This window comes from Grammomys surdaster, unplaced genomic scaffold (assembly GCF_004785775.1).
Source record: "Grammomys surdaster isolate TR1022 unplaced genomic scaffold, NIH_TR_1.0 100, whole genome shotgun sequence".
Taxonomy (NCBI): Eukaryota; Metazoa; Chordata; class Mammalia; order Rodentia; family Muridae; genus Grammomys; species Grammomys surdaster.
In genome coordinates this window covers 15,417,709-15,444,268 of record NW_021604579.1, presented here as the reverse complement: position 1 = coordinate 15,444,268, position 26,560 = coordinate 15,417,709, and the positions used below count along the sequence as shown (strand labels likewise).

Sequence of the window (26,560 nt, the reverse complement as noted above, 5' to 3'; positions counted from 1 at the left end):
AGAACTGGTGTAGAAACTACAACAGACACGGTTTTGCCTGGATCCAACACAGCCATGCCAAGTACCAAGGAAGTCTGTAGTTCCTTCCAGGTAGCTTAAACCTGGGCTATCCTCCTCCAACCACACGGGGGCGCGATGGGGCCACAGTACGCACAGCCGAAGCCGGGCAGAGACCACTGCTCTGAGATTAGGGAAACGGACTGGCTCTCTCAAGGGCGGGGCAAAAGGCGCCCGGGAGGTCCCAAGGGCAGGAAGTAAGGGGGCGGGGCTTGGGAAAGGTGTGCGCCTGCGCGGAGCCGGCTGCTGGCTTCCCCCTCGGGCTGCGGCTAGAGTGCGCGCTCACGGTGATGGCTCGGTGTTCTTCCAGAGCGGGGCGGGGAGGGCGGAGATGGGGAACGGGGCCCGGGAGTTCGGGGACCCGCGGTGGGTATGGGCCGTGCCGGAAGAGCGCGAACGGCCCGGTGGGTGGAGCTTTCTGGAAGTTTGCCTCTCACCTCGGTTGGTGGGTCCCTCCTGAGCAGCGCTTCCTCAGGCGTCGCCGGCCTGGCCTGTGAGGATGTCCCCTCCGCCTGGCCGCTCGCCGCTCGTCCTTGTGCAGAGACACGTGCTCTCCTGCCCCAGCTCGCAGCATCAGCACAGTCGGAGCAGTTCCAGAGAGCTTACTGGTCTCCTCAAAAAAAAAAAAAAAACCCTCTTATTTAAGGATCACTTTTTATATTATTTACACTTGCAGTGTGACAGGGAGCCGCTGTGTTGGGGCAAACCTCAGCCAGAAATATTAGTCCCAGGAGATGAAAATCCCACATTTGGAATTTAGGAGTTCATCGCCTCCTAGCGACTCTCAAAGTCTTGGAGCTCTCCTAAAAGGATTTAGTTTCATAGCCATCATCCCGAGGCGAGATGCAGGGGGTGCTGTGTGACATTAGGGAGCTTAAGAGCCAACCTTGATAATTTGCTTTTTTTTTTTTTTTTTTAAGAAGCTGTCCATCATGAGTACTTAGCTTGAATGATTATTTTAAAGTGCATGTCCTATTTTTGCCAATCTGATAGCTGTTTCCATAGAAACAAGAGAAGAAATAGTAGTTTTCAGTAAGAGTTGTTGAAACTGTCTTCTAGCCATCAGCTGTGAGTGCCAGTAAGCGCGTACGGCTTGCTCATTCTGAGATGGTACTTGAAGAATTAAGGGTTTGGAATGTTCTTAGAGGCTAGCAATCGAAATTGTTTAATTTTCTCACAGCATTAATTTCTTAATCCTACAAGTCTGCCAGTTATGTTTGTTGGTCTGCTACAGTTCTTTGAAGAGCACACGTCAACTCCCGTTCTTTCTTAGGTATTGTGTAGTTGTAGTGACTGGCTCTTTGAAAATGTATAAACAGATTTCTTTCCCCCATTTAAAAAAAACACATTTTAAGGACTAATTAGTGATTACAGATTAACAGCTACTACTCCTATTCTGGATGGCACTTGATTGTCAGTGGTAGAAATGAAATGATTTTAATTATGTACCTAGTGGCTGGGGCTTTTGTTTTTACCTTCTATTGATAGACTACATTAAACATGTTTGCACCTGCTCTGAAATGAGCAGTGTTCTGACGAGCAGATCTGAGCAGTGTGAATAGGGCACATGGCACTTGGAGGAGAGTTTTATTTTCTGAGGGATATCTATAAACTAGATTTTCTGTAATTTTGCAGTGGATGAAGGAGGCTTGGAGAAGGTGCCTTTGGAACTGGGAAGCTGGAAGCAACATTAGGAAGTTTATTGAAAGGCTGACAGAAAGCCAGTGGAAATGACAGAAGAGTTTGCTTGGCTTAGGATTTACAAAGTAACACACCCTGTATACATTCACATTGCTCAGAAAGAGGAAGTACTGGGTCCTCGTAAGCACTGTTCTGCCCCCTAAATTGCACATAGGCCTTTCCTAAGATCTGTATCTGTATCTATTAGTGTGTTTTGTCTTCACTAGCTTTACAGATTGGGCAGGCACTCTTGTCTTTTCGTTATATCTGCGACACAGAGTGGCATCTGACTTGTAGCGTTCACTCATATAATGAATTCATGAATCAGTGAATAAAACAATCCTGAACCAATGAGATATGTGAATGTTTGGTTAAGATAATCAAGTTTTGTTAATTTGGTTGACAACATTTTAAAATAGGTAAATTTCACATTAAGTCTGAATCTGGGTTTTTTGTAGAAAGGTTTGCAACATTTGGCAACGCAAAGGACAGATTTTGTTATATTGTTGGGCCTCCTTTGGGTGACTGTTCACATCTACTTGTGTTTGCTGAAGCTTGCCTGGATCTATCACCAACCTGCACTGTCCAGTGCTAAGTCCTCCTGTTAACTTGAATAAAAATAGATCGGAGTACGAATTCTGCTCCTCAGACGGCACCAGCCACATCCAGGGCTGCCATAATAGACAGCACAGGGAACATTCTGTAGGAAGTTTTATGTAGTCTTACTTCTGACATTGGACTTTGCCCTTCCTGTTATCCTGTTATCCTTTGTTTTTAAATTGTCTTGAACAGCTCTATGACTCAAGAGCTAGAACACAGGTTTGCTCTTCTCAGCTTCAGGGCTCTTGCAGGTAGCAGCACTTCCTGCTGTTTTTAGGATCATCTTTGTTGTGGATCAGAGCTCTGTGTCTTAATTGTGTTTTTTGTTTGTTTGTTTTGTTTTGTTTTTTGTTTTTTTAAGAAAAGGTTTCTTTCTGTAGCCTTGGCTGTCCTGGAATTTGCTCTGTAGATCATGCTGGTCTTGAACTCATAGAGATCCCTGCCAGCCTCTGCCTCCTGAGTGCTGAGATTAATGGTATGTGCCACCACCACCCACCTGGTTTGATTTGTCTTTCTGAAGGATTGTTAGGTTGCTTGGAGGAGGGGTTGGTAGTGAACTAAAGTGAGGTGGTTAGAATGTAGTAAAATCTACAACTCAGTCCCAGACCCAGGGTGAGCTGGGCTGAGGTGGTAAGGAGTGAGGTGATTGGCAGGACTGACTTAGAGTGACCTTTGGACTTTTGGATGTTAAAAATCCTAGGGCTAATTTAGTATAGTTTGGAACATAGTCTGTAGAAGATTGGGAAGTTTGTGTAGGAAGGATCCCTCAGATTGTCTGCTGACACATGTAACTTGGAAATATTAACTTTCACATGAGCTTGTACAGCTGCCTCCTAATATGACAATGTCTTTCAGATCATTTATTTGTAAGACGCGGAAACTGGGTGAAAAGAAGGACCTACTTTAGAGAGCATCCAAAGCTCAGTCAGATGTGGGAAACACAGTAGGTCCTCAGAAACGTGAAGGCCCTCAGGCTTCTTATGCATTAATCCATAGTCAAGTCTGTCTCAGCCCCACTTTCCTGCCCGTTTCCTCCCCCCCTCCCTTCCTCCCTGTGGTCTCTCACCTATCATAGGTATGTTATCATCCTTCCTGTGCAAGCATGTGCAGAGCTTTTCCTCCTAAGTCTAGCTTGCATGCCCTTTGCTTGCTGCAGTACCAACTATAGGCCCTACATACACATGTCTTTGTATTCATGTGCTAGATACAGCTTAATGTAAAGTTTTCTCTGTGGTAGGTGTCTACTGCTGCCTTTGAGACTAAGGCTGTTAGGGACTAACATGACTTCCTGGTCCATTCCCTAAGTTGAGGTCATGACTGGACAAGTGTCAAAGCTTTTGCAGTAGTAAATCTTGAGATTTGAAGGAAAGAAAATATATTCATGTTGTTTTTACAGTTTGATTTCTAGTAAAAGACCTTAAACATACTTTCCTATGTGAAACAATTCAATTTTTCTTGTCTTTCTTCTACCCAGTGGCATAAGAATGACTTTTTGCCTCGTGTAACTAGCTAGCTCGCTGTTTTCACTCGCTGGATATAGTTATAATAACGACTCGAATATCCTTGTCTACTAGTACTGCCATTTGTATTTGTTAGGAGTCAGCTTCCTTTGATTAATACTTCTTCTCCCTGTGAATCTCATTTTCTGCTTGGTAATTTTAAATTGTGAATTATGTGTTGCTAAATGTTTATTTTTTTGATTGAGTTTTTTTTTTTTCTTTAAGAAACTCGAAGATGTGTCTATTAGAAGCAGCTTACTCTTTTAGAGTGTTGTTTTACCAAGCTGGCTCTTATCTGAAAGCTAAGAGGATACTCACTGGGTGTTTGTTTTAGTCTTCCTTATTGGGGCTAGAGCAGATCTCACAGCTTGCTAGACTCTTCAGAGTTCCACCTAATTTCTGTGAATTTCAAATGAGAACTTTCCCACGTGGATCAGTGGGAAAAGATAGTGTACCCTGGCCTGTGAATTGTGCCCTGAAATTACGGTTCTTTTCCAAGCTTCAGGGGCATTTCTTACCCGTATGACCAGCTAGTACTCAGCTGAATAGGGTGGGGCCTGGACAGACCTCGAGTTCTCACTTTTGGTTTTGTGTTCCCTTCTTCTGCCCACAAGCTCTAGCTGCTGGTCCACACGCGTGTCCAGCTTCACCTTCAGTTTAGGGCTATAGGCATAGTTGTTCTTGTGTGTGTGTGTGTGTGTGTGTGTGTGTGGTTTGGAAACTCACCAGGTGGTTCTCTGGGGCAGATGTAGGTCTAGTCTTGTTTTCTTTTCTTTTTTTTGTTTTTTGTTTTTTTTTCCTTTTTTTTTTAATTGGATGTTTTATTTACATTTCATATGTTGTCCCCTTACCCCATCCCCCACCCACCCAGGAACCCCCTATCCCCTCACCCCTCCTTCTTCTTTGCGGATGTAACTCCTACCTACTCCCCCACTCCCACCTCCCCACCCTCAAATTCCCACCCCCTGGAGCGTCCAGCCTTCATGAGGTCAAGGATCTCTTCTTCCACCTATGCCCAGCAGGGCCCTCCGCTCTTACATATACAGCTGAAGCCATGGATCCCTTCCTAAGTGCTCCCCGGCTGGTGATTTAGACCCTGGGAGCTCTGGTTGGTTGGTATTGTTGCTCTCCTCATGGGGCCACAAACCCTTTCAGATCCAATGGTCTTCACTCTAACTCCTCCATTGGGAACCCCATGATCAGTTCAATGGCTAGTTGTGAGCATCTGCCTCTGAATATGTCAGACTCTTGAAGACCTCTGAGGAGACATCTGTATCAGGCTCTTATCGCCATGCACTTCCTGACTTCCACATCAGCATCTACCTTTGGTGACTGCACATGGGATGGATATTCAGGTGGAATGGTCTTCAGACGGCCCTTCCTTCAGTTTCTGTCCCTCACTTTGTCTCCATATTTGCTCCCTTGAGTATTTTGTTGCTCCTTCTAAGAAGAACCGAATCACCCCTACTTGGTCTTCCTTCTTCATGAGCTTCATGTGGCCTGTGAGTTGAATCTTGGGCATTTCAAGGTTCTGGACTAATATCCAATAATCAGTGAGCGAATACTATGTGTTTTCTTTTGAGATTGGCTTACTTCACTCAGGATGATAATTTCTAGTTCCATCCATTTACCTAGGAAACTCTCCAATTCATTGTTTTTAATAGCTGAGTAATACTCCATTGTGTAAATATACCACATTTTTTGAATCCATTCCTCAGTTGAAGGACATCTGGGTTCTTTCCAGCTTCTGGCTATTAAAAATAAGGCTGTTATGAACATAGTTGAGCATATGTCCTTGTTATATGTTCGAGCATCTTCTGGGTATATGCCTAGGAGTGGTATAGCTGGATCCTCAGGTAATGCTATGTCCAATTTTCTGAGGAACCGCCACACTGATTTCCAAAGTGGTTGCACCATCTTGCAGTCCCACCAACAATGGAGACGTTTTCCTCTTTCTCCACACCCTCGCCAGCATGTACTATCACCTGAGTTTTTAATCTTAGTCATTCTGACTGGTGTGAGATGTAATCTCAGGGTTGTTTTGATTTGCATTTCCCTGACGACTAAGGATACTGAACATTTTTTTAGGTGCTTCTCGGCCATTCGAGTTTCCTCAGTTGAAAATTCTTTGTTAAGCTCTATACCCCATTTTTTAATAGGGTTATTTGGTTGTCTGGAGTCTAATTTCTTGAGTTCTTTGTATATATTGGATATTAGCCGTCTATCAGATGTAGGATTGGTAAAGATCTTTTCCCAATTTGTTGGTTGTCGTTTTGTCCTATTGACAGTGTCCTTTGCCTTACAGAAACTTTGCAATTTTATGAAGTCCCATTTGTCAATTCTTGATCTTAGAGCATATGCCATTGGTGTTCTGTTCAGGAACTTTTCCCCTGTGCCCAAGTATTCGAGGCTCTTCCCCACCTTCTCTTCTATTAGTTTCAGTGTATCTGGTTTTATGTGGAGGTCCTTTATCCACTTAGCTAGTCTTGTTTTCTATCCTTCAGTTCTCCATTGCCTACTGGCAGGTATGTGGAAATCCTTGTCTTATGTGTTCCCTTTCAAACGTCAATTTTATGTGGCATTAAAGTCCTTCTTTCTTACATCCTGATTCTAATCAAAAGCCCTATGGTTTTATTGGAATGAATAAATTAAAAAATTTAAAGATAACATTTTTAAAGCTAGGCTTTTCTATCCCACTATACTCATTTTACCGTCAACTGATGCACTATTGCCGTTTCTTATTCTGCCCCATGATTTGCTGGTCAAATAGAACCCCTGCAACTAAAAAAAATGTTTTTCTTTAAATGAAATGGACAAATTCAAGTGTTGAAAATAGCACTGTGTAGTGAGCCGAGGCTGTGTATGTTCCTCTGGCCTGTCCTGTTGAAGGTGCTCCTGTGGGTATGGGCGGAACACAGGCATTTACCCTGAGATGTTCAGTACACGTTTCCTAAGCATTGTATCCATTTGTAAATACATGTTTTCCACAGGTACTTATATCTTACTTGTGTTTGTGTGTGTTCTAGATAACCAAGCAAAAGTAAGATGAGCCTCCTTTATGGACTGCAGTCTGCCAGGAGAAATCGATTTCTCTCTGGGTTGAATTCCCTTGCCAACAGGAGACAGTGGACCCTACCGGCAAGCTGTCCACTGGCACCAAGGCCTCGAGCAATAAATGCATATTGGGGATTTAACACAGTCAGTCATTGTCATTCAGTGACCTTACTGCCCGGAAACTTTCATTTCTGTAGGACTCTCAACAAAAAATCAAGATGCCTCTCAAGTGCCCAAAGCAAGGGGATGGGGATGCTTACCTATAGATGTACTGTGCGAGGTGATTCTTTTCCAAGACAAGAAACAAGGAAAGTGGCTGGCAGCCCTGCTCTTGGAGCCTCATGTTGTCTGAACTCTCCTGCCGTAAGAGAGGCCCGGGGTTTCCACACATCTGCACGGGTTCAGGCCGCCCCTGTCCCTCTCCTGCTGCTCATTCTGAAACCAGTGCAAAAGCTCCTTGCTATCATCGTGGGCAGGTAAATATTCTTTGGGAGGAGAACAATGTTTCTGTTAAAGTTCTTGAAGTTTTTATATTCACATTTGTAACAACTTACAATAATTTTTAATAATTGAATTTTAATATTTATAAAACTGTACCTTTAAGGGAACCTTTCCCTATACCATATTCAGCTCAAATTTTGAGTTTCCAAAGGTAAATTCTACCAGTATTATGTGTATGATTTTAATAATCTTGAAATAATTTGTTGCAAATTTGTTGTACAGAAATGTGATCCTTAAGCTTTTGTTGGTTGAGATAGTTCTAAAATATTTCACGTTTCTAATTATAGGGATAATGGAAAATATTGGCAGCAGTTTGTGTCACAATAGCACTTAGGAACATTGCCTTTTTATTTTGTGGAATTTTAGGCAGTCGGCATGAAATGAAGGACTTCATTCATATAATTAGGGGTTCAGCCTTAGCCACATTATTAAAGCTTATTCCACCATTCTGTTTTCAGAGGACTTTTGTTACATTTCTCTTGGTAATCCTTTATAAGTATGCATTTTATAGCAACATGGCTGTTTCTCAACCTTTTTTCTTTATTTGATGAAGGTTGAAGAAAGCAAATCTGTCTCTTGATAAAGTTTTGTTATGTTTGCTAGGTATGCTGGCCCTCCTTGCCGTCTGCTTCCTTCTGTACTAGCAACCGCTCTACTTTTACTAAAAATCCAAGCATTCCTCTGTAACGTAGTCTATATGTCTGATGGTGACAGAACATATTGATCTCCACTGGCTCCTAAGAAACAAACTCATCCTCATTTGTAGGGATAATCGATTTGTGAGTTCTATTCCTATAAAATTGTTTGATTTTGGTGTTGATTTGAATATTATAAATTTTCTCTTATAATACGTTATACATATATTATAAGTAGTAATGCTATAAACGTTGTAACAGGAGATGAGTATACATCATTGTTTTATGGCCCTTCTGGTTCAGTCGCTTCCTCTAAGGCATTTCACCCACATCCTTGTGTTAGTCAGCCTCCAACACTGTGATGAAATATCTAAGGTAATAAGGGAGCGAAGACTTATTTTGGTTCATGCTTTCTGAGGTTTTGGTCCATGTTGCATAGGCTGGACCCGCTCTGTGTGTGATGTGGGAATGCTTGGCAGAGGAGACTGGCTTATTTCATGATGGTCAGGAAGGCAAAGTCAGAAACAGGCACAGGCTTCAAGGACATCTCTCCAGTGACCCCACATTCTTTCACTAGTCCCTGTCTCCTGTGGGTCAGACCACTCCTAGTAGTGCCACAGGCCAGGCCAAGCTTTTAATATTGAATACCTAGACTTTTGGTGGATACTTCTAAATGATAGGAGGGACTTAGTAAAATTATATAACTTCACAAAATTGTTTTGTAGAATAAATTCTTGTCAAGGGAGATTTCACGTGTGTGTGTGTGTGATAAATTTTATTAAGACTTAAAAAATGTGTGCACAAGGAAATGTATTCTCCCACCGTTCAAAACATTGGTTGTCAAAATGTTTGTGTACCTAGACTGGCACTTGAGAATACTGTCCATCATTGCCAGCTAGCAAGGCCCTCCCCAGATGGCATCTGTAACAGTACCCGTTTCGTTACTCTGATGTTTCCAATCTTCACCTCACCCCTACCCGTGGATGATAGTGGAGCTGCTTCTTCTGAGCAGTACTGCTTATTGCTGGTCAGTGCTGAGGCAGTGCCTCCTGTTCCTTGCTGGAGCACTGGTGGATTGTGCCAAAGTCTGAGGGGCAGAGGGAAAGGTACAATTTATCCTTCATGACTCCAAGATGCTTGTCTGAGGACTTTATCCTTGTTAAGTGACATTCCCCTACTACTGGGTTTTCTTCTTGCCACCTCTGAGGCCTTGGTTTTTAGGTTGTTCTCTGTAACAAGGTGTTAGAAAGAGCAAATGAGGTGACACATGCATAATGATTAGAACAGCATTTAGCATATGGTAAATAGTAAGTGTTATTAGTGGGAGTTCTAACAACACAGCTCCTCATTCTAGGTTTGCCTTCACACTAGCTGATGTGGGAAATTCAAGTGAGCCTTAGGATTTTTAATTATAACTTTATAGAGTTGATGACTTTCTGTCCTCTAGCTAAGAATTTTATAAGATAAAAAAGCTATGTGCACAGAGAAACATAATGGTGGAAGGGATTGGTAACATAAATCCTAGCACATGCATCCGAGTTTTGGTGATGTGTGAGCATGCACTTACCAGACAGGCCATTTCTGATTTGTCACAGGGGCATAAGGAAATGGTGGCAAGCACTTCCCCCTAACAAGAAGGAGCTATTTAAAGACAGTGTGAAGAAGAACAAATGGAGGCTGCTTCTTGGTCTGACTGCATTTGGACTGCTGTTTGTAGTGTTTTATTTCACCCACCTGGAAGTGAGCCCTGTCACCGGAAGGAGCAAACTACTGTTAGTGGGTAAAGAACACTTCAGACTTCTGTCAGACTTGGAATATGAAATAGTAAGTAGTAAGAATTGTCCATTATTACATTGCACAAGCTAGCACACAAAGCAGGAAGCTTTTGTAAATATGGAAGATGCACTGCTTTTAATTTTAGTTTTTGACACAACATTAGTCATTTTCTTGAAGGTCTCATACTTAGGAAAGGCATTTGCAGTGTGCTGGTTGTCCTCCCAGCTCCTGCTTGGCTCAAGTCTGTGCTTCACAGTGTCCTGCTCAGGAAAGCCTTCCCTGATCTCAGGCTGGACCAGACTGTTCCATGCTTGGCAGGACTGGGGTTAGGTCCTAGCCTTTCTTCCCTTTGTTTTCTTTACATTATTTCCATGGTCTATGTCCCTCTCCCTTTTTAGGTTAAGCTCTGTGGGGCCAACAACCTTGTTGGTCTGTTTATTTTACCCTAGAATCTAACACACCATGTAAACTAGTGCTTAGTTTTTATGTATAAAATAAGTAAACACGCTGTGAGAATTTTTATACCTTGAAAGTCAGGTATAAGATAGTTGTTTCCCAAACATCAGTTTTGACTGAAATTTTATTGTATTTTCTGCCATTTTTTTTTCCTTCTTAAAAACAGTTTTGCTGTGTAGCCTGGGGTTGGCGCTCAACCTGTGGCGCTTATGTCTCAGTCTTCTAAGCGATAAGCTCCCTGGTGTGTGCCCCCTAAATCACTTGTTTTCTGAATACAAAATAATGGTGGGATTTGGAAATCTGAGGTCGTGGAGAAGTATAGTAACTCAGGGAGAGACAGTACATAATGTGTCCTCGTGTGTCCTCAAGGATGGGACCATCATTGTATTTTAGTAATTACCACATACAGGGAAGTGCTGGATGCCATTGTTGAATAGGTAATGGCTTCAGGTCTTCATGCTTGGCTACACACGGACACATGAACTTATCAAAGGAAAGTTGTCATTAATAGCAATGACTTTTTGCTATAAAAGTTGATCTTAGGTAAGATAACAATAGTCTCGTAGAAGAGTATAAAGAGGAATTTAAACTATATCCTAGAATTTAGTGTTAATAGGAAGATAGGTTTGAGAAAAACATTGGAAAGATTGAAAAACCTTGCAAGAAATTTTAAGTATCTTCAACTATTCAGCTAGATTAAAATTTAAAATACATGCATATATGAATGAATTTGCATATATGAATATGCTATACACATATACACACACACACATGGATCTGTATATATATCTAAGCGTTCATGTGAATAGACATTTTTATTGCTTAATTTATTGGTCTGTGAATTTAAACATTCTTATAGAGCTGTTATAAAGTACTCTAATTACATAGTGTGCAAACTAGTGTGTTGTCAACTTGACACAAGCTAGAATCATCTGAGAGGAGGGAGCCTCAACTGAGAAAATGCCTGCATAAGATTGGCCCATACATAGGTAAGGTAAGGCATTGTGTTGATTAATGATTGATGTGCGAGGTCCCTGCTCATTGTAAGCGTTGCCACCCTTGGGTGGGTGGTCTTGGGGTGTATCAAAAAACAAACTAAGAAGCCATGGAGAACACCAGAGCATTCTTCCAGGGTTTCTGTTTCAGTTCCTGCCTCTAAGTACTTGCCTTGAGTTCCTTTGATAAGGGACTGTGGCCTGAGAGTTGTAAGCTAGAATAATCCCTTTTCTCCCCAAGTGGCTTTTGGTTGTGGTGTCTATCACAGCAATAGGTAGCAAACTAAGATATAGATAGAGTCCCTTGATTGTTTTAGAAGAGTTATTAGAGGACTTTTATTTGTTTACAACTGTTAAATTATTCTTTAAAGATGATGTAGTCTTTAAATTCATATTCTATGAAGTCATATTTTATTGCATCTTAAAAAGGTTATCAACTTAATTTATATGTTAAATTATACATTCTATGAAAACTAAGTATTTATAGACTATCCTTAATTTTTTCTGTATAGATAAGAGAATCTTTTAGAAAAACCCTCAGAAAAATTGTTTCCATGTAAGAGATGTTCAGGCATTTGAATCAGCATCATGTGAGGAAGTGATTTGCCCATTAGCTCTGAGATATTAATGATTTTCTTTCAGTCTGTGTGGATCAAACACTTTACAGTTAGTGAGATACTGTCCCTTTTTGTGAAAGCTTAAGTCTGTTTATGAGTAGTATGTTCTTCATTTAGTGGATTATGAAAATAATTAATTTTCTTTGACCCTCCCTCCCTCCCTCCCTCCCTCCCTTCTTCCTCCTTCCTTCCTTCTTCATCCTTCCTTCCTTCCTTCTCCTTCCTTACCTCCCTCCCTCCCTCTCTCCATTTTTCTTTGTTCTTTCCTTCATTCTTTTTTTTTCCATTTTCTTTCTTTCTTTCTTTCTTTCTTTCTTTCTTTCTTTCTTTCTTTCTTTCTTTCTTTCTTTCTTTCTTTTCTGGTACTGGGTTTTTTGTATCCCAGGTTGGTCTTGAATTTCCTGTGAAGCAAGGATGACCTTGAACTTATAATCACCCTGGTTACCAGTCTCAGTGTTTGGATCACAAGGTTGTGTAAGCACACTGGGTGTGTGTTGTGCTGAGGATCAAACTGTGGCCTTGTACATACTGTGAGAGTGAGCACTCTGCCAACTGAGATACAGTTTTCCCTTTTTATATGAAGAGTTTAACGTAAAATTTAGGCAGTTTTGTTTTCTGAAGTTCTTAGGAAAGTAGATACATTTCAGCATTTACTTGCATATAGATTAATAGAAAAAAGTAAAATTTGGGTTGAAGTATGTTTATATAAAAAGTTTATAATTTATTCCTCTGTGAAAAACCATACTGCTTTTCCATGAATAATTCAAATTTTAGAAATTTGAGTGTTTAATATATGTAAATTTTTGCACAATTCAAGATTAAAATGTCCAATGCTCATCAGATACCCCTCCATGAAGCAGCATAAGCATTTTGTAGTGCAAAATCTCTTAAATAATACTTCTAAAAAATCTAGTGGATGGAAGAATTTAAAAATGATCTGCTGTCTGAGAGAGACCCCCGATACCTGACTGTTAAAGAAGTGGTTTGTCATCTGACACAATGCAATCAAGACGTCCCAGGGATCTCTGAGATCAAATGGGTGATTCATGTGGTCAATTCCCCAGATGTCAATGCCTTTGTGCTCCCAGTAAGTAAATTCTTTATATACATTCTTGTTGTTGTTGTTGCTAGCTTGAGTGTCTTTAAGTTTTACTGTGGGCTAATTCCTTATATTATTCTCTCTATGTGCAGAATGGACAAGTATTTGTTTTCACTGGGCTTTTGAATAGTGTAACTGACATGCACCAGCTTTCCTTCCTCCTGGGCCATGAGATCGCACATGCAGTCCTGGGGCATGCCGTGAGTACCTAAGTGATGTGCAGCTGTTGAATGTTGCTTTGATTTTAGCAAGTGGAATCTTTTAAGGAACTCAGTCTTTTCTTCTTCTTCTTTTAATGATGTAATGTAATTGCCTAATTCTATACCTGAAAAAAATGTGATTAACTTATTTTGAGACTTTTTGCAGTCTACAGTATATGATCCTGAATAATTAGTGTTTCTCTTAAATACTGTTTTTATTGCCTGTCTCTTTTGCTAAAAGTAATTAGTCTCAGTCTCTAATTATTTCACATTAAGTTTTAAATTTCCATAATTATTAACATACTTGTAAACTAGTCAGAAAATTAATTGTTGAAAAGTGATACTACTATTTAAGTGGTAAATCAGTTTTATTTGTACTATCTTCAAATGATGGCTTGAATATTGTTGAAAAATATCTAAATGACATGCAATATGAAATTAATGCAGAACAGTAATGACATGGCCAGATTAGTTCACAGAACTTCATCTGATATGTTCCTTCTCATTCAGAGCTTTAACATATAAGTATGTATTTACCATTCCTGTTTTTAATATTAGTAAATTAGCATTTGAAAAGACTATTGATGGCCATGTAGGTCTTTAATAGTTCATTGATGTATTTGTATACTCACTTTTGATTTCTAATCATTAAAAATATGAATGAATCTTTTGTGCATGTAACTAGAGATAAGTATACTTTTTATTTTTTAATCAGAGCATGCAGGTAAATATTTGTGAAAGGATTACTGCATACCAAATAACAAGTGCAAATATTGTTAACTTCAAATGGAAACTATAGTGTTTATTATTAGTCTTCCTCAGTGTCTTTTAAAATCCTACCTATTCCTTACAGGAATAATAAAATAAGGTGGGCCAATGTTGTTCTTTTTTGAAACATCCCTGATTTCTTTTGATCTACAGGAAAAAGAAATGTTTCCTAAATAGATAAAAGAATAAATCTAAGCCACAGAAAATAGTATTGTTATAGTGTAACTTCTTCCAAATAATGGTGTCATAATGCATCAGTGATGAATTAGTGAGTGACACAGAAACTTTCTTTTGTTTTGACAAGTGGGCCCAAGCTTCTTGATTTCTCCACTTCTCTCCCTGTGTCTTCTAGCTGCCTGGTGTGTGTGTGTGTGTGTGTGTGTGTGTGTGTGTGGTGTGTGTACATGTGTGTACGTGCGTGTGCGCATGAGAGGCAGAGAGAGAGAGAAAGAGAGAGAGACCTATCTGTAAAAGCTGGATGCCTTAGAAATTCAAGGCATATTAAGGTTGGTTATACTGTTTATTTTTTAAAGGCAGGTTAAACTTAACACAGTAGGACAGCAGGTTAAGTACATAGTGTTAAATGACCTTAAGGCATATTCTTTTAACAATTTGACTGTGAGGTCTAGAAAAGTTCATTCTCCTTGGGGTCAAGAGATTAGCTTTGGCTGTTGTAGCTTTCAAAGGTGTTACCATTCAGCTGGCTTGGTCTCTGGCATTCAGCTTGTTCCTGCTATCAGTGGAACGTCACCACTGCCACCAGTGCAGGGTGGCCATCTGATGAGATGAGGGAGTCAGGAAGCAGCTTTAATGGAAAGCAGTTAACATTGCCATGACAAGGGGCTCTTTGATCAACACAGGGCTTTCTCTTTTGGAAATCCTAGTTGTGATTAAATCAGCTCTTATGCTGTTTCCTTTTTCTATAAATACACAGTTTTAAAATATTTCTAGGCCAAGTGTGGTAGTCCATGCCTTTAATCCCAGTACCCAAGGAGGCAGAGGCAGTCATATCTATGTAAGTTAGAGGTCATTTGGTCTATAAATCAAGTTCCAGGATAGCCAGGGCTACGCAGAGAAATTCTATCTCAAACAAACAAGCAAACAAAAAGACCAAAACCAAAAATAACTAAAGAAGTTTCTATTTTTGAAAACTAATAACAGTTACACTCTTAATAACTCATGGTAGGGTGTTTCTCTTCATATACACTTTGTCATTTTGACTTGAGTCTTTTGTGGTAAAACAGTTTAAGTTACGTTATAGCTAACAGCTGCTACTGTGTGAGAGTTGGTTCTGTGAGAGATTATCTTGATATGGTCCTAGTCTGATTCTGGTGTGTGGTGAATAAGCCCATGCATTTACCTTGTACTAAGCATTGTTGTGCAAAATGTACATTTTATATAGACCTTTACTGCTTAGTGCTGATTCTGCCTGAAACGCAGAGAACCCAGCTGTCAGTGAAAAATGCCAAACGTACAAAATCAAAAACTTGTATAAATGTATTATGCTTTCATGTATTAGGTCATAAGCCCTAAAACATTGAAATTCTTTCTGAATTTTCATATGTTAAGTGGATTATATATTATAATATATTATATAATACATACACACACACACACACACACACACACACACACACACACTTAGGCTTTATGTAACAATATGAGTGCAATGAACACTTTTATTTGACTTGTAGAATATAGTGTCTACATTAGATACCAAAATAGCCTTGGCTTGGATTTTTGGTCCTTTTACTAATTAATAGCTGTGTGAATTGGGATAGTCATAAAATTTCCATTTCTATTATCTATGAAAGGAGGCTTATTGAACCAGAAGAATTGTTGGATTTGCTCATATAAGAAACTGTAGTTTATTGTCACTGTCTTTGATGATGAATAACTAGCTGAGCAAAAGTAGTAAAATGTCAGTTAGAGGCATAAATGGCTTACAGTGTATAAGCAAAGAAAAGGGACATTCTAGGAGATGGCATGGACACAAGGGGAGAAATTTGAGTCTTTAGTTGATGAAGTGGCCTGACAGATCTCTGGTCTCAGACATAGAAGCAGAGAACTGACTCGCACAAGTTGTCCTCTGACCTCTTGCTGCTGTGGCATACCTATGCCCAAATACATGCACCACAAAAAATACATGTAATATATTTTTTTAAAAAACTGATCTTGGCTTGTGTTGGCCAGTTAAGCACAAATAATGATTTAGTATGATTAAATAGAGTCTAGAAAGTATAAATATGTACTGTCTCCATTTGCTAAATGTGGTTGTCATTATTTTGATTATTCTTAGGCAGAAAAGGCTAGCTTGGTTCATTTACTGGATTTTCTTGGTATGATTTTTCTCACAATGATTTGGGCCATTTGTCCACGAGACAGCTTGGCAGTTCTGGGCCAGTGGATACAGTCAAAGTTGCAGGAGGTAAGTCTGAGATAGTCTATGGTAAACATGCAGCGCTGTTCATGTAAAGCAGTATGAATCAGAATTATTTTAAAGTCTATCCTAGTCAACAGTACTGAGGTTTAGTGTTTGTTTTACTCTTATAGATGCTGTTCCCATACAGCTTTTAATTAAGAAATACTACATCTGTGTTGTGGTTTTTAAGGATTGATTAAAAAGAGCTACTGTTCCAACTTTGGGCTAAGTAATTTTCTTTTTAAAATGATTAGTTGTTGATATTACAGAAAGGAAACCTAGTTACTGTTCCTTCTCTTATCTCAGTGACAGTGGTGTCCTCACTGATGTTACCACAGAGAGCTCTTCTAAGAAGCCCAAAGTTTTAAAGATCATGAGGCTGGCTGAAGCCTCATACCTTTCTCCATTGCTGCTAATGCTCAGTTAAACCAGTACTTCCCAGAACACACCAAGAGGACAGTTTTCTTGGGCACTTCAGTGGCTCATAATGATAACACCTCAAGATTAAGTCCTTCATTTTGTTCAAAATACTATCTTACTGAAGGTAACATAGTACCTGTCTTGTGGTCCTCTGTTAACCAAATTAATTATTTTATTTTACATTTTCAAAATTTTCCTCCTGTTCTGGGAAGTTTGGTTATATAGGAACAGACTTTTATTGTCTTATTTAATGATTTTCTGGAACATCCATCATGTACCATCTGGGACAAATAGCTTCTACTACTGGAAAGTCATCTATTGTGGATGTGTCATTTGGCTGCATTCAGATACAAACAGTGGTTCTCCAACTGAAGAAGAAAGAACAGTTGGGCTTAGATTGTAGGACTTCAGTTTGGGACTTTGTTTTGTCACTGACGTGCTGTGCAACCAGTGGAGTTGATGATGTTACCCCTTATGTACAAGCAGATGCTTGTACATAAGCCCGTCATTGGCTGTTGTCAGGTGATCCTTGCAAGCCCTGCTCACCATGCACTGGGAGCAGAGGAATGCTGGCAGTGCTGCACTCTAGAGTGGGAACTGCTCACGTTCCTTGCCATTTACTTACCATGGTGACTGAACGCTACACTAGGGCCCTGGTAAAACCACTGATGTTTTGTTCTGGATTGTTACTGCTATGTGACCTTGTCCTGGTATTCTAGGTCCTGCATATACATACTCAGTAGATGCCCATGCTTCTTGCTGTCCACAGTGTCTCGATGGCTCAGTAGTTTAGAGCCTGTGTTCCTCTTGCAGAGGACCTGGGTTCAGTTTGGTTCCCAGAACCCATATGGTCATCTGTAAGCAGGGGATTATATGCCCTCTTGACCCTCTTGTGTACCAGGCATACGCATGGTGTACTTACATGCAGGCAAAATCACTTATACACATAAAATAAATCTAAAAGTAATAGTTAAAATAAATGCCTCTGTGAGCTGGCATAGTGGCACGCACCTATAGTTCCAGCTACTTAAGAAGCTAAGACAGGAAGGAGGTTTGCTTGAGTTCATGAATTTGAGACAGCATGACTTTATAACTCCAAACAACTATCTCCAAGAGTCAAAGTCACCTACCCACCCAATCACCCACCCACCCACCTACTCATTCATTCGCCCACCCTCCACCCACTCACCTACCCACTCACCTACCCACTCACCTACTCACTCACTCACTCACTCACTCACTCACTCACTCACTCATATACATCAGCTTGAGAAACACTTCTTTAAGCGTTTTGCATAGTACCTGGCACAAAGTAAGAACTCAGCTAATAGGGATGATTATTTTTATTATTGGCCCATGTAATACTCTGTACAAATTGAGGAGTTTGTTACCGTTATTAGCTTCATTTTGCATATTGCCCTATGAGTTCTTCTGTTGAAGCTGGTGCTTTATTGGGTTAGCGCATTCAGTGGCACACACTCAGCCTGCTCTCTGAGAGCTGACGCTCTGCCATGCAGTGCTTCAGCTTAACAGATGTAACTGAGCGGGAAGGAAGTCATGTTCTGTGCTCACATACTGTGAACAGTGGTTTAGGTTGCTTGTCTCCATAACAAGTATGTTGCTGGGTTTGAAAAGTTGCTTCGTGGATAAATAGCTCCTTTCTCAAAAGTCCTGCTTATTGATCCAGCTCCTACAAAGTTTTAGTACTTACTGCAAATTAGAATTTAATTGGAAAACATACTCATAAATAAAAGTAATTAGGAAAATTAAAGTTAGGATAGCTGTTTGTGTTTTTTAAAAAATTGAAGTCAGAAGAAAATTTAATTTTTCTAACTAATCAATATTTAGAAAAGGAAATGAAGATAATTCATCATAGAAGAGCCTCTGCTCTGTGGTTAGTTTTCTCACTGAAGTTTTCTGCTAGTGGTACTGGCTTTCATATACCTGTGTTTTCTTAATTTCCCTTTAAAATTGTGAGATTAACATTTCTTGGCCATAGTTAAGCTTGTACTAGTGTGTGCACTTAGGCAGCACTCTGTCCAGTCATGGTGATTATGAGCAGACAAAGAAAGAAGCTAATGGCAACCCAGGCTGTCCGGGAAGGCACGTGCCTAGCTTTTCCTATTGTTGTCTTTAAAATATGAGTCTAATGGCAGAAACAAAGGCCACATTTACAGTTTATACCTTAGAGGATAGAGATTTCATACTAGATTGTATTTGAAATTAATTTAACATTCATTTTTAAATTCCTTTGATCATAAAATGAATTTGCTTAATGGAGTTTTCTGTCCTGTTTTTTCTTAGTATATGTTTGATAGACCATACAGTAGAACATTGGAGGCTGAAGCTGACAAAATTGGACTACAGCTGGCTGCAAAGGTAAAGTGATCGATCAGGAGCTGAAAATACAGTTGATAATAATATATACTGTCTTAACATGGCAAGATCATGTGTAGAAGCAAATCAGTTACATCCCGACCAGGGAAGAGAGAAAGAGATTGTAGTCAGGGAGATACAGTACCCTTTCGAAGCCATATCCTCATAAGCAGTCCCTTACATAGCTCTCCCTTTAACTGGCCTGCCACTGCCCATAGCACCTGTTGGGGATTTGCCTTTAGTCACAATGGACCTTTTCAGGTTACTTAGATCTCACCAAGCTATAGTACTTTATCATTTTCATAAATCTATAACACTTGAAGATTGTGTCTCTTAAAGGTATGGATGAATATCTGAAAATATTCGTCAACTCTCTTCTCCATATGAGGCTGTAATTGGTACTATATATTAAAAGTCTTTTTTTTTCAATAATTTATTTTTTATTCACTTATATCCCCATTGGAGCCCCTCTTATCTTCCCAGTCTCTCCCTTATGAATCTGTCCCCCTACTACCCTCTTCCCTTCTCGTCAGAAAAGGGGAATCCCCCCCTTGGGTACCACACAACTCTGAGACTTCTAGTCCCAGGAGGACTAGGAACATCCTTTCCTGCTGCAGCCCAACCAGACAATTCAGTTAGGGGAAGGAGATCCAGTGGGAGGCGACAGAGTCAGAGACAGCTCCTGCTCCAATTGTAGGGAACTCACATGAACACCAAGCTAAACATGTGCTACAAATGTGTAGGGCCTAGGTCCAGTCCACATATGCTCTTTGGTTGGTGGTTTAGTCTCTGTAAGCACCTCTAGCCGAGGTTAGTTGACTCTGTAGGTATTCTTGTGGTGTCCTTGACCCCACTAGCTCATCCAATTCTGTTCCCCACTCTTCCACAAGACTCCCCGAGCTCTGCCTGATGTTTGGCTCTGGCTCTCTGCATCTCTTTCTATCCAATGCTGGATGAAGCCTCTCAGGAGACAGTTACTCTAAGCTCCTGTCTGCAAGCATAGCAGAGTATCATTAATAGTGTCAGGAGTTGGTCTCTCACATGGGATGGGTCTCAAGTTTGGCAGTCATTGGTTGGCTGCTCCCTCAGTTTCTGCTCCATCTTTATCCCTGCATGTCTTGTAGGCCGGACAGATTTTGGGTTGAAGGGTTTGTGGATGGGTTGATGTCCCTTTCCCTCCATTGGAAGTCCTTTTTGACTACAGGAGGTGGCCACTTCAGACTCTATATTCCCTGCTGGTAGAAGTCTCATTCCCAAAGCCTCCTGGTCCTGGGCCTCCAGCTAGTCCCAGAGATGCTCCCACTGATATCCATTCTCCAAGCCCTCTCCCACCCCTCAACATTGCCAAACTCATTCTGTGAGGCCACAGTCACCCTGATACCTAAACCACATAAAGACTCAACAAAGAAAGAGAATTTCAGACCAATTTCTCTTATGAGCATTGATGAAAAAATATTCAATAAACACTTGCAAACCAGTTTCATGAATGTATCAAAAATCATCCACCATGATCGAATAGGCTTCATCCCAGGATGCAGCAATTGTTCAGTGTATGAAAATCCATCAATGTAAGCTACTATATAAACAACTGAAAGAAAAAGAATCACATGGTCATCTCATTAGATGCTGAAAAAAGCCTTTGACAAAATCCAGTACCCCTTTGTGTTATAAGTCCAGAAGAAATCAGGGATACAAAGTATATACCTAAACATAATAAAAGCAATAGCTAACCTCAAATTAAATGGAGAGAAACTTAAAACAACTCCACTAAAATCAGGGACAAGACAAGGCTGCCCACTCTCTATCTCTTCAGTATAGTACTTGAAGTTCTAGCTAGAGCAATAAGACATCTAAAGGAGATCAAGGGGATACAAATTGGAAAGGAAGAAGTTGAAGTATCAATATCCACAGATGATATGATAGTTTACATAAGTGACCTCAAAAAAAAAAAAAAATGTACCAGAGAACTTCTATAGCTGATAAACACCTTCAGCAAAGTGGCTGGATACAAAATTAACTCAAAGAAACCAGTGGCCCTTCTTTGTACAAGTAATAAACGGGCAGAGAAAGATGTTAGAGAGACAACACCTTTCACAACAGCTCAAATAATATAAAATACCTTGGTGTAACTCTAATCTAACCAAGCAAGTGAAAGACCTGCATGGCAAGAACTTCAAGACTTTGAAGAAAGAAATTGAGGAAGACATCAGAAAATGGAAAGATCTCCTTTGCTTATGTACTGGTAGGATTAATATAGTAAAAATGGCCATCTTACCAAAAAAAATTGCAATTCCTGTCAATATTCCAACATGATTCTTTACAGACCTTGAATGAGCAATTCTCAACTTCATATGGAAAAACAAAACAAAACAAAAACCCAAGGTAGCTAAAACAATCCTGTACAATAAAAGAACTTCTGGAGGTACCATGCCTGATTTTAAGCTATATATATACCACAGAGCAGTACTATAAAAGATCACATGGCATTGGCATAAAAATAGACAGGTTGATCAGTGAAATAGAATTGAAGACCCAGAAATAAGCCCACACACCTATATTTGACAAAGAAGATGAAACCATACAATGGAAAAAGGAAAGCATCTTTAGTCAAAATCTTAATCTTTATTAGAAATAATTTTTGTATGTATGAAATTTTTGGTTATAGAAATGAAGTATGCAAATTAAAACTTTAAAAGCATAATGAATATATAATGCCTTAGGCCCTTATTACTCTGTACCTTCTGGGAGGCCAGTGATGCCTCTGTCCTGCACCCCTTGTTTCTCGATCCTAAGGAGTTTTGAGAGAACTGGACCATGTATAGCTGTTTTCCCTCACTTGGAGAAGGTTAGACCTATTGCTGTTGTGATTTAGGCAGAGCATCTGAGTATCTGCTACTGAGATGTGTCCTGGTGAACAAGCAAGGTCTAGTGGAGCAGCTTGCTTGCTGTGAGCTCCTGAAATGGCTCTCAGACTTCACAGACTTCGTGCTGTTTCTGTGTTGTGAAGGACCCTTCATATCTAATTATCATTTTAACCACCTGTGATAGCTAAGTTATCATTATTTGTAGAACATTTTCTTTTAAATGAGCATAAACTATAGTTTATATATTAAAATATCATTTGGCCCTTTGTTGAGTTTCCAGTAGTTATTAATTATTGAAACTCACTATTATTTAAACTTCTCATTGTGAATATTAATGGATTTGGCTCTGTAAATGATACTACATATTTACGAAAGTAAAGGTGATTCTTGGTGTGTTAAGTAGGATCAAGTAAGTATCAGGCTGCATGCGCTAAGGAGTTACCAAGTAAGGTACAAAGAACCAGTATGTATGGGCTACTACTATGAATGCACTGGTCTGTCAGGTTTCCTTTTAAGCATGTTTTGCGCTGTGGTTAGGAAAGTTTGATTTACCTTAGTAAATTGCTTCTGTTTTATTTCTCAGAAAGTTCATTATATTAGCTCTTTTATGTCACATGCAGAAGTAATCCAGGTAATTCTGTGAGGATAGCTAATAAACTCAGTCCTAATTATTGAAAGATCTGGGGGCGTGGTAATGCAACACCTGTAATTCCAGTACCTTGGAGGTAGAGGCAGGAGGAACAAAAGTTCATACTAGCCTGAGCTACATTAGACCCTGACTCAAAAGAGTTATTTTTGTCATAACAGTTAATTGCCACTTTGGAGATTTGCTCCTTTGTAACTAGTCACTCATCCATAGCACATGATCTCTGTAGCTTTGTAATGGGGTTGGTATTTTTGCTAATAGCTCTGCCCTTTAATGCAGTTGTGCAATGTGGACTTCATGTTCTTGGATCTTTGCATGTTTGTATACATTTTATAATGGTCTCATTAAATTATATGTCCATATAACACTGGCCAGGGCATGGATGGGATAGTTGACCAGTGTCTAACACACTGAGTTTTCCTATCTATGAACATGATGTATTTGTCATTCATTTAGCTCTTCTTTAATCATTCTTAATTAATAATGCTTTGAACTTGGTTTTGTATATAAGGATTATGCACATTCTGTCTGATTTATTGTTTGATGTTAAGTCACTTAAAAGATAACTTTCTTGCTTATAGAAATATAATTGACTTGTGTAACTGACTACCTGCCTGCCCTCCTCCCTCCTGCTGTTCTCCCTTCCTTCCCAATCAGTGCTTCTCTATCTTATTATTAGTGTGATGTCCAGATAAGTTAGCACTAGCTGATGGCAGGCATCTTTGTCTTCCCTGTCTTATAAGAAGAACAATGTCTGGTTTTTTTCTCAGCTCTCATGGTTCTTGTAAGCTCTCCTCGAGGCCATATTAGCTACTCTTCTGTTGCTCTGATAAAACTCGAAGACCAAGGCAGAAGGAAGGGCTTATTTGGCTTATGGTTCCAGAGAGAAAGGAGCCCAGGGTATGCTAGTGAGCAGCAGGTGTGGCAGGAGCAGGAGCCAAGAGCTCCCATCTCAACTAGAGCTTGAAGTGGAGAGCGCCACCTGGAATGGCTCAGGCTTTTAATTTCAGAGTCCTCAGTGACACACTTTCCCCAGCAAGGCTGTGTCACCCAAACCTCCTTACAGTGTGCAAAAGCCTGAGCCTCTGGGGATATTCCTTATTCAGACCACCACAGTGCTGTCCATCAGATTGAATAGTCTGTCTTTAGTTCCCTATGGTTTGTGAAATGTTTTTTAATTATGAAAGAATATTGTATCCTGTCACATGCATTTGTTGAATTTATTGTGATGGTTATGTTTTTTTCTTTTAACTTGTTAGCATGGAAAATTACGTTTTTTAAAAAGTTAAGCTAACCTTTTATTTTTGAAAATATGTGTATATAAAACATATACATATATGTGTGTATAAAACATATATATACATGTGTGTGTGTGTGTACTGCAAGTATTTTTTCTCATTCTGTGGCAACTTTTAATTTTTTTTGTTTTGTTTTGTTTTTTGAGACAGGGTTTCTCTGTGTAGCCCTGGCTGTCCTGGAACTCACTCTGTAGACCAGGCTGGCCTCGAACTCAGAAATCCGCCTGCCTCTGCCTCCCAAGTACTGGGATTAAAGGCATGCACCACCACCGACCAGCTCAACCTTTAATTTTTTAATGGATTCATTTTGAAAAACAAAAGTTTTATGTTTTTGTGAAGTTTAATTTTTTGACTTTGGATTTAATTATTGTTCTAACTTTCTAAGATAGAAGCTCATGTGATTAATTTTAGACTTTATTGTTCTTCAATACAAGCAGTTAAAGCTAAAATTTCTACTCCTCATTATTTTACCTGAACTTGAAACATTTTAATACATATTTTCATCATCATCATTTTAGTAAAAATGTTTCCCAGTATCCTTTGTAGTTTTCTTCTCTTATGTACAGATTATTTTAATTCGATTGATATCTAGATATTTAGAGTTTGTCTAAATGCTTTATCATTGTTTATTTCTAATTTACTGTCTTGTAATTCAGAGAGCATGCTCATTAAATTTTAATCTCTGTGCTGGCTGCTTTTGTGTCAACTTGACACAAGCTGGAGTTATCTGGGGAGAGGAACCTCAGTTGAGAAAATGCCTACATGAAATTGGCCTGTAGGAAAGTCTTTAGTGTATTATTCTCTTAGTGATGTGGGAGGGCCTGTGGGCTTCTGGTCTTGATTGAGTAAGCCACAAAGAGCAAGCTAGTAAGAAGAGCTCCTCTGTGGTTTCTGCATCCGCTCCTACTTGAGTTCCTGCCCAGGTTCCTTTGATGATGAATTGTGACCTGAGAGTGTAAGCTGGACACCCTTGCTCCTGAAGTTGCTTTGTCTTGCTGCTATCCTAATTGAAACCTAATCATAGAAACTTGGTTTGGGGGATGCCCTTGGTCTGTCTTGGTAACTGTGTTCTACAGTAACTCAGTGGCTTTTTAGAAACAAATACTAGGCTAACTTGGTTTACTGTATCATTCAGGTTAATATACTGATCTTTAGGAAGAAGCATTTGAAATATTTCAACTATAAATGTAGACTTGTCTGTTAGCTTTTGTCTCATGTAATTTGAAGAGGGTTTTAGACACATACATATTTGGGTTTTTTTTCTCCTTTTGAATTGTTTAATCATTTTGAATTACATTTATCCATCTATCCATCCATCTGTCCATCATCCATCCAACCATCCATCCATCCATCCATCCATCCATCCATCCATCTGTCCATCCATCCATCAGGGTACTACTACTATAGCCCTGATTGGCCTAGAATTTACATGAAATGCACTTGCTTCCCAAGTACTGGGATTATAAGCATGTGCCACCATACTTGGCTTCTTTTTCTTTTACTTTTGTCCTCTCTCTTTCCCTCCCTCCCTCCCTCCTTCCCTTGCTCCCTTCCTTCTTTCCTTCCTTTTCTCTCTTTCTTGTTTTGCTTTTTGGTTTCTAGTAGTGTGTGTTTTTGTTTGATTGTTTTGTTTTTAATATGAAGCCTCTCAGCATTCTAGACGTCTTTCCACTCACCCACCTGTTGTCTTGTTTGTGGCCTGACTTTTGCCTTTGCTGTGAACTAGAAAGGCCTCTTAGATTTACTTAAACATTACTGGCCGTGGGCATAGGAAGTTTTGCCACTTTTCTGTTTGTGTTAATGAAATTTTGGGGTTCCTTAATGCTCACCAGAAGACAGAAGAAACTGGTGTCCCCTTCTGTTTTTCTAAGTTATATTAATACAAGAATTTAAGAATGGACTCAAATGGAAGCTCATGGACAGTTTTATTAGAGTTTAAAACAAAACAAAACAAAAAACAAAACTCAGGGCAGGCCAGCTGTAGATTGGGGTGGGTGGCGGGGTGATGCATGGAGAAGAAGAAAGAGAACTGTGCTGTCTCATGGACACAGAGGTCAGCCACATGGTGACAAGCAGCCAGTGGTGGGGATGAGTGCTTCCTGTTTGTTTCTGACCTGGGACAAGGGACTGAGGTGTATATCTTACATACCGAAGCAGACCTGACCTCCAGATTTTCCCAGCATTCCTCAGTCCCTACCTGGCATGCCCTGCTCCCAACCCTGAACTTTCCAGCCCAGGGGCTGGGCTGCCCTCCCTCAGGAGCTCTTCTCTATATAATGCAGGCATTTTGGTTTCTCCCTCTCTTTCTTCTTCTTCTCTTTTCTCTCTGCATGCACACCTCTTTCTCTCTCTCTCTCTCTCTCTCTCTCTCTCTCTCTCTCTCTCTCTCTCCCTCCCTCCCTCCCTCATCCTCCCCACCCCCCTTTCCCATGGTAACTTCCCTGGGAACTCGACCACCTAAGAGCAGCTACCTAATAAACCTGCCTTTAATATAATTTAATCTGGCTTAAATTGACTCATTTCACCCTAGGCAGAGAAATAATCTATCTCTTCTGAGAAAGAGTGAGGAAGCCCAAATGTAGGAGAAGCCCAAAGTG

At 39.9% G+C, this 26,560-nt stretch overlaps 1 protein-coding gene across 1 annotated transcript in view; it reads left to right on the top strand.

The window, feature by feature from the left end:
• The first annotated feature begins 309 nt into the window (after positions 1-309).
• Oma1 (OMA1 zinc metallopeptidase) overlaps positions 310-26,560 on the top strand; it is a 52,002-nt gene continuing 25,751 nt past the window's right edge. Inside the window, exons 1-7 of the mRNA XM_028786534.1 lie at positions 310-344; positions 6,863-7,366; positions 9,622-9,850; positions 12,784-12,957; positions 13,062-13,169; positions 16,237-16,365; positions 19,084-19,158. Of these exons, the coding sequence (XP_028642367.1) occupies positions 6,882-7,366; positions 9,622-9,850; positions 12,784-12,957; positions 13,062-13,169; positions 16,237-16,365; positions 19,084-19,158 (1,200 nt within the window). The 5' untranslated portion in view covers positions 310-344; positions 6,863-6,881. The remainder of the gene's footprint in view (positions 345-6,862; positions 7,367-9,621; positions 9,851-12,783; positions 12,958-13,061; positions 13,170-16,236; positions 16,366-19,083; positions 19,159-26,560) is intronic.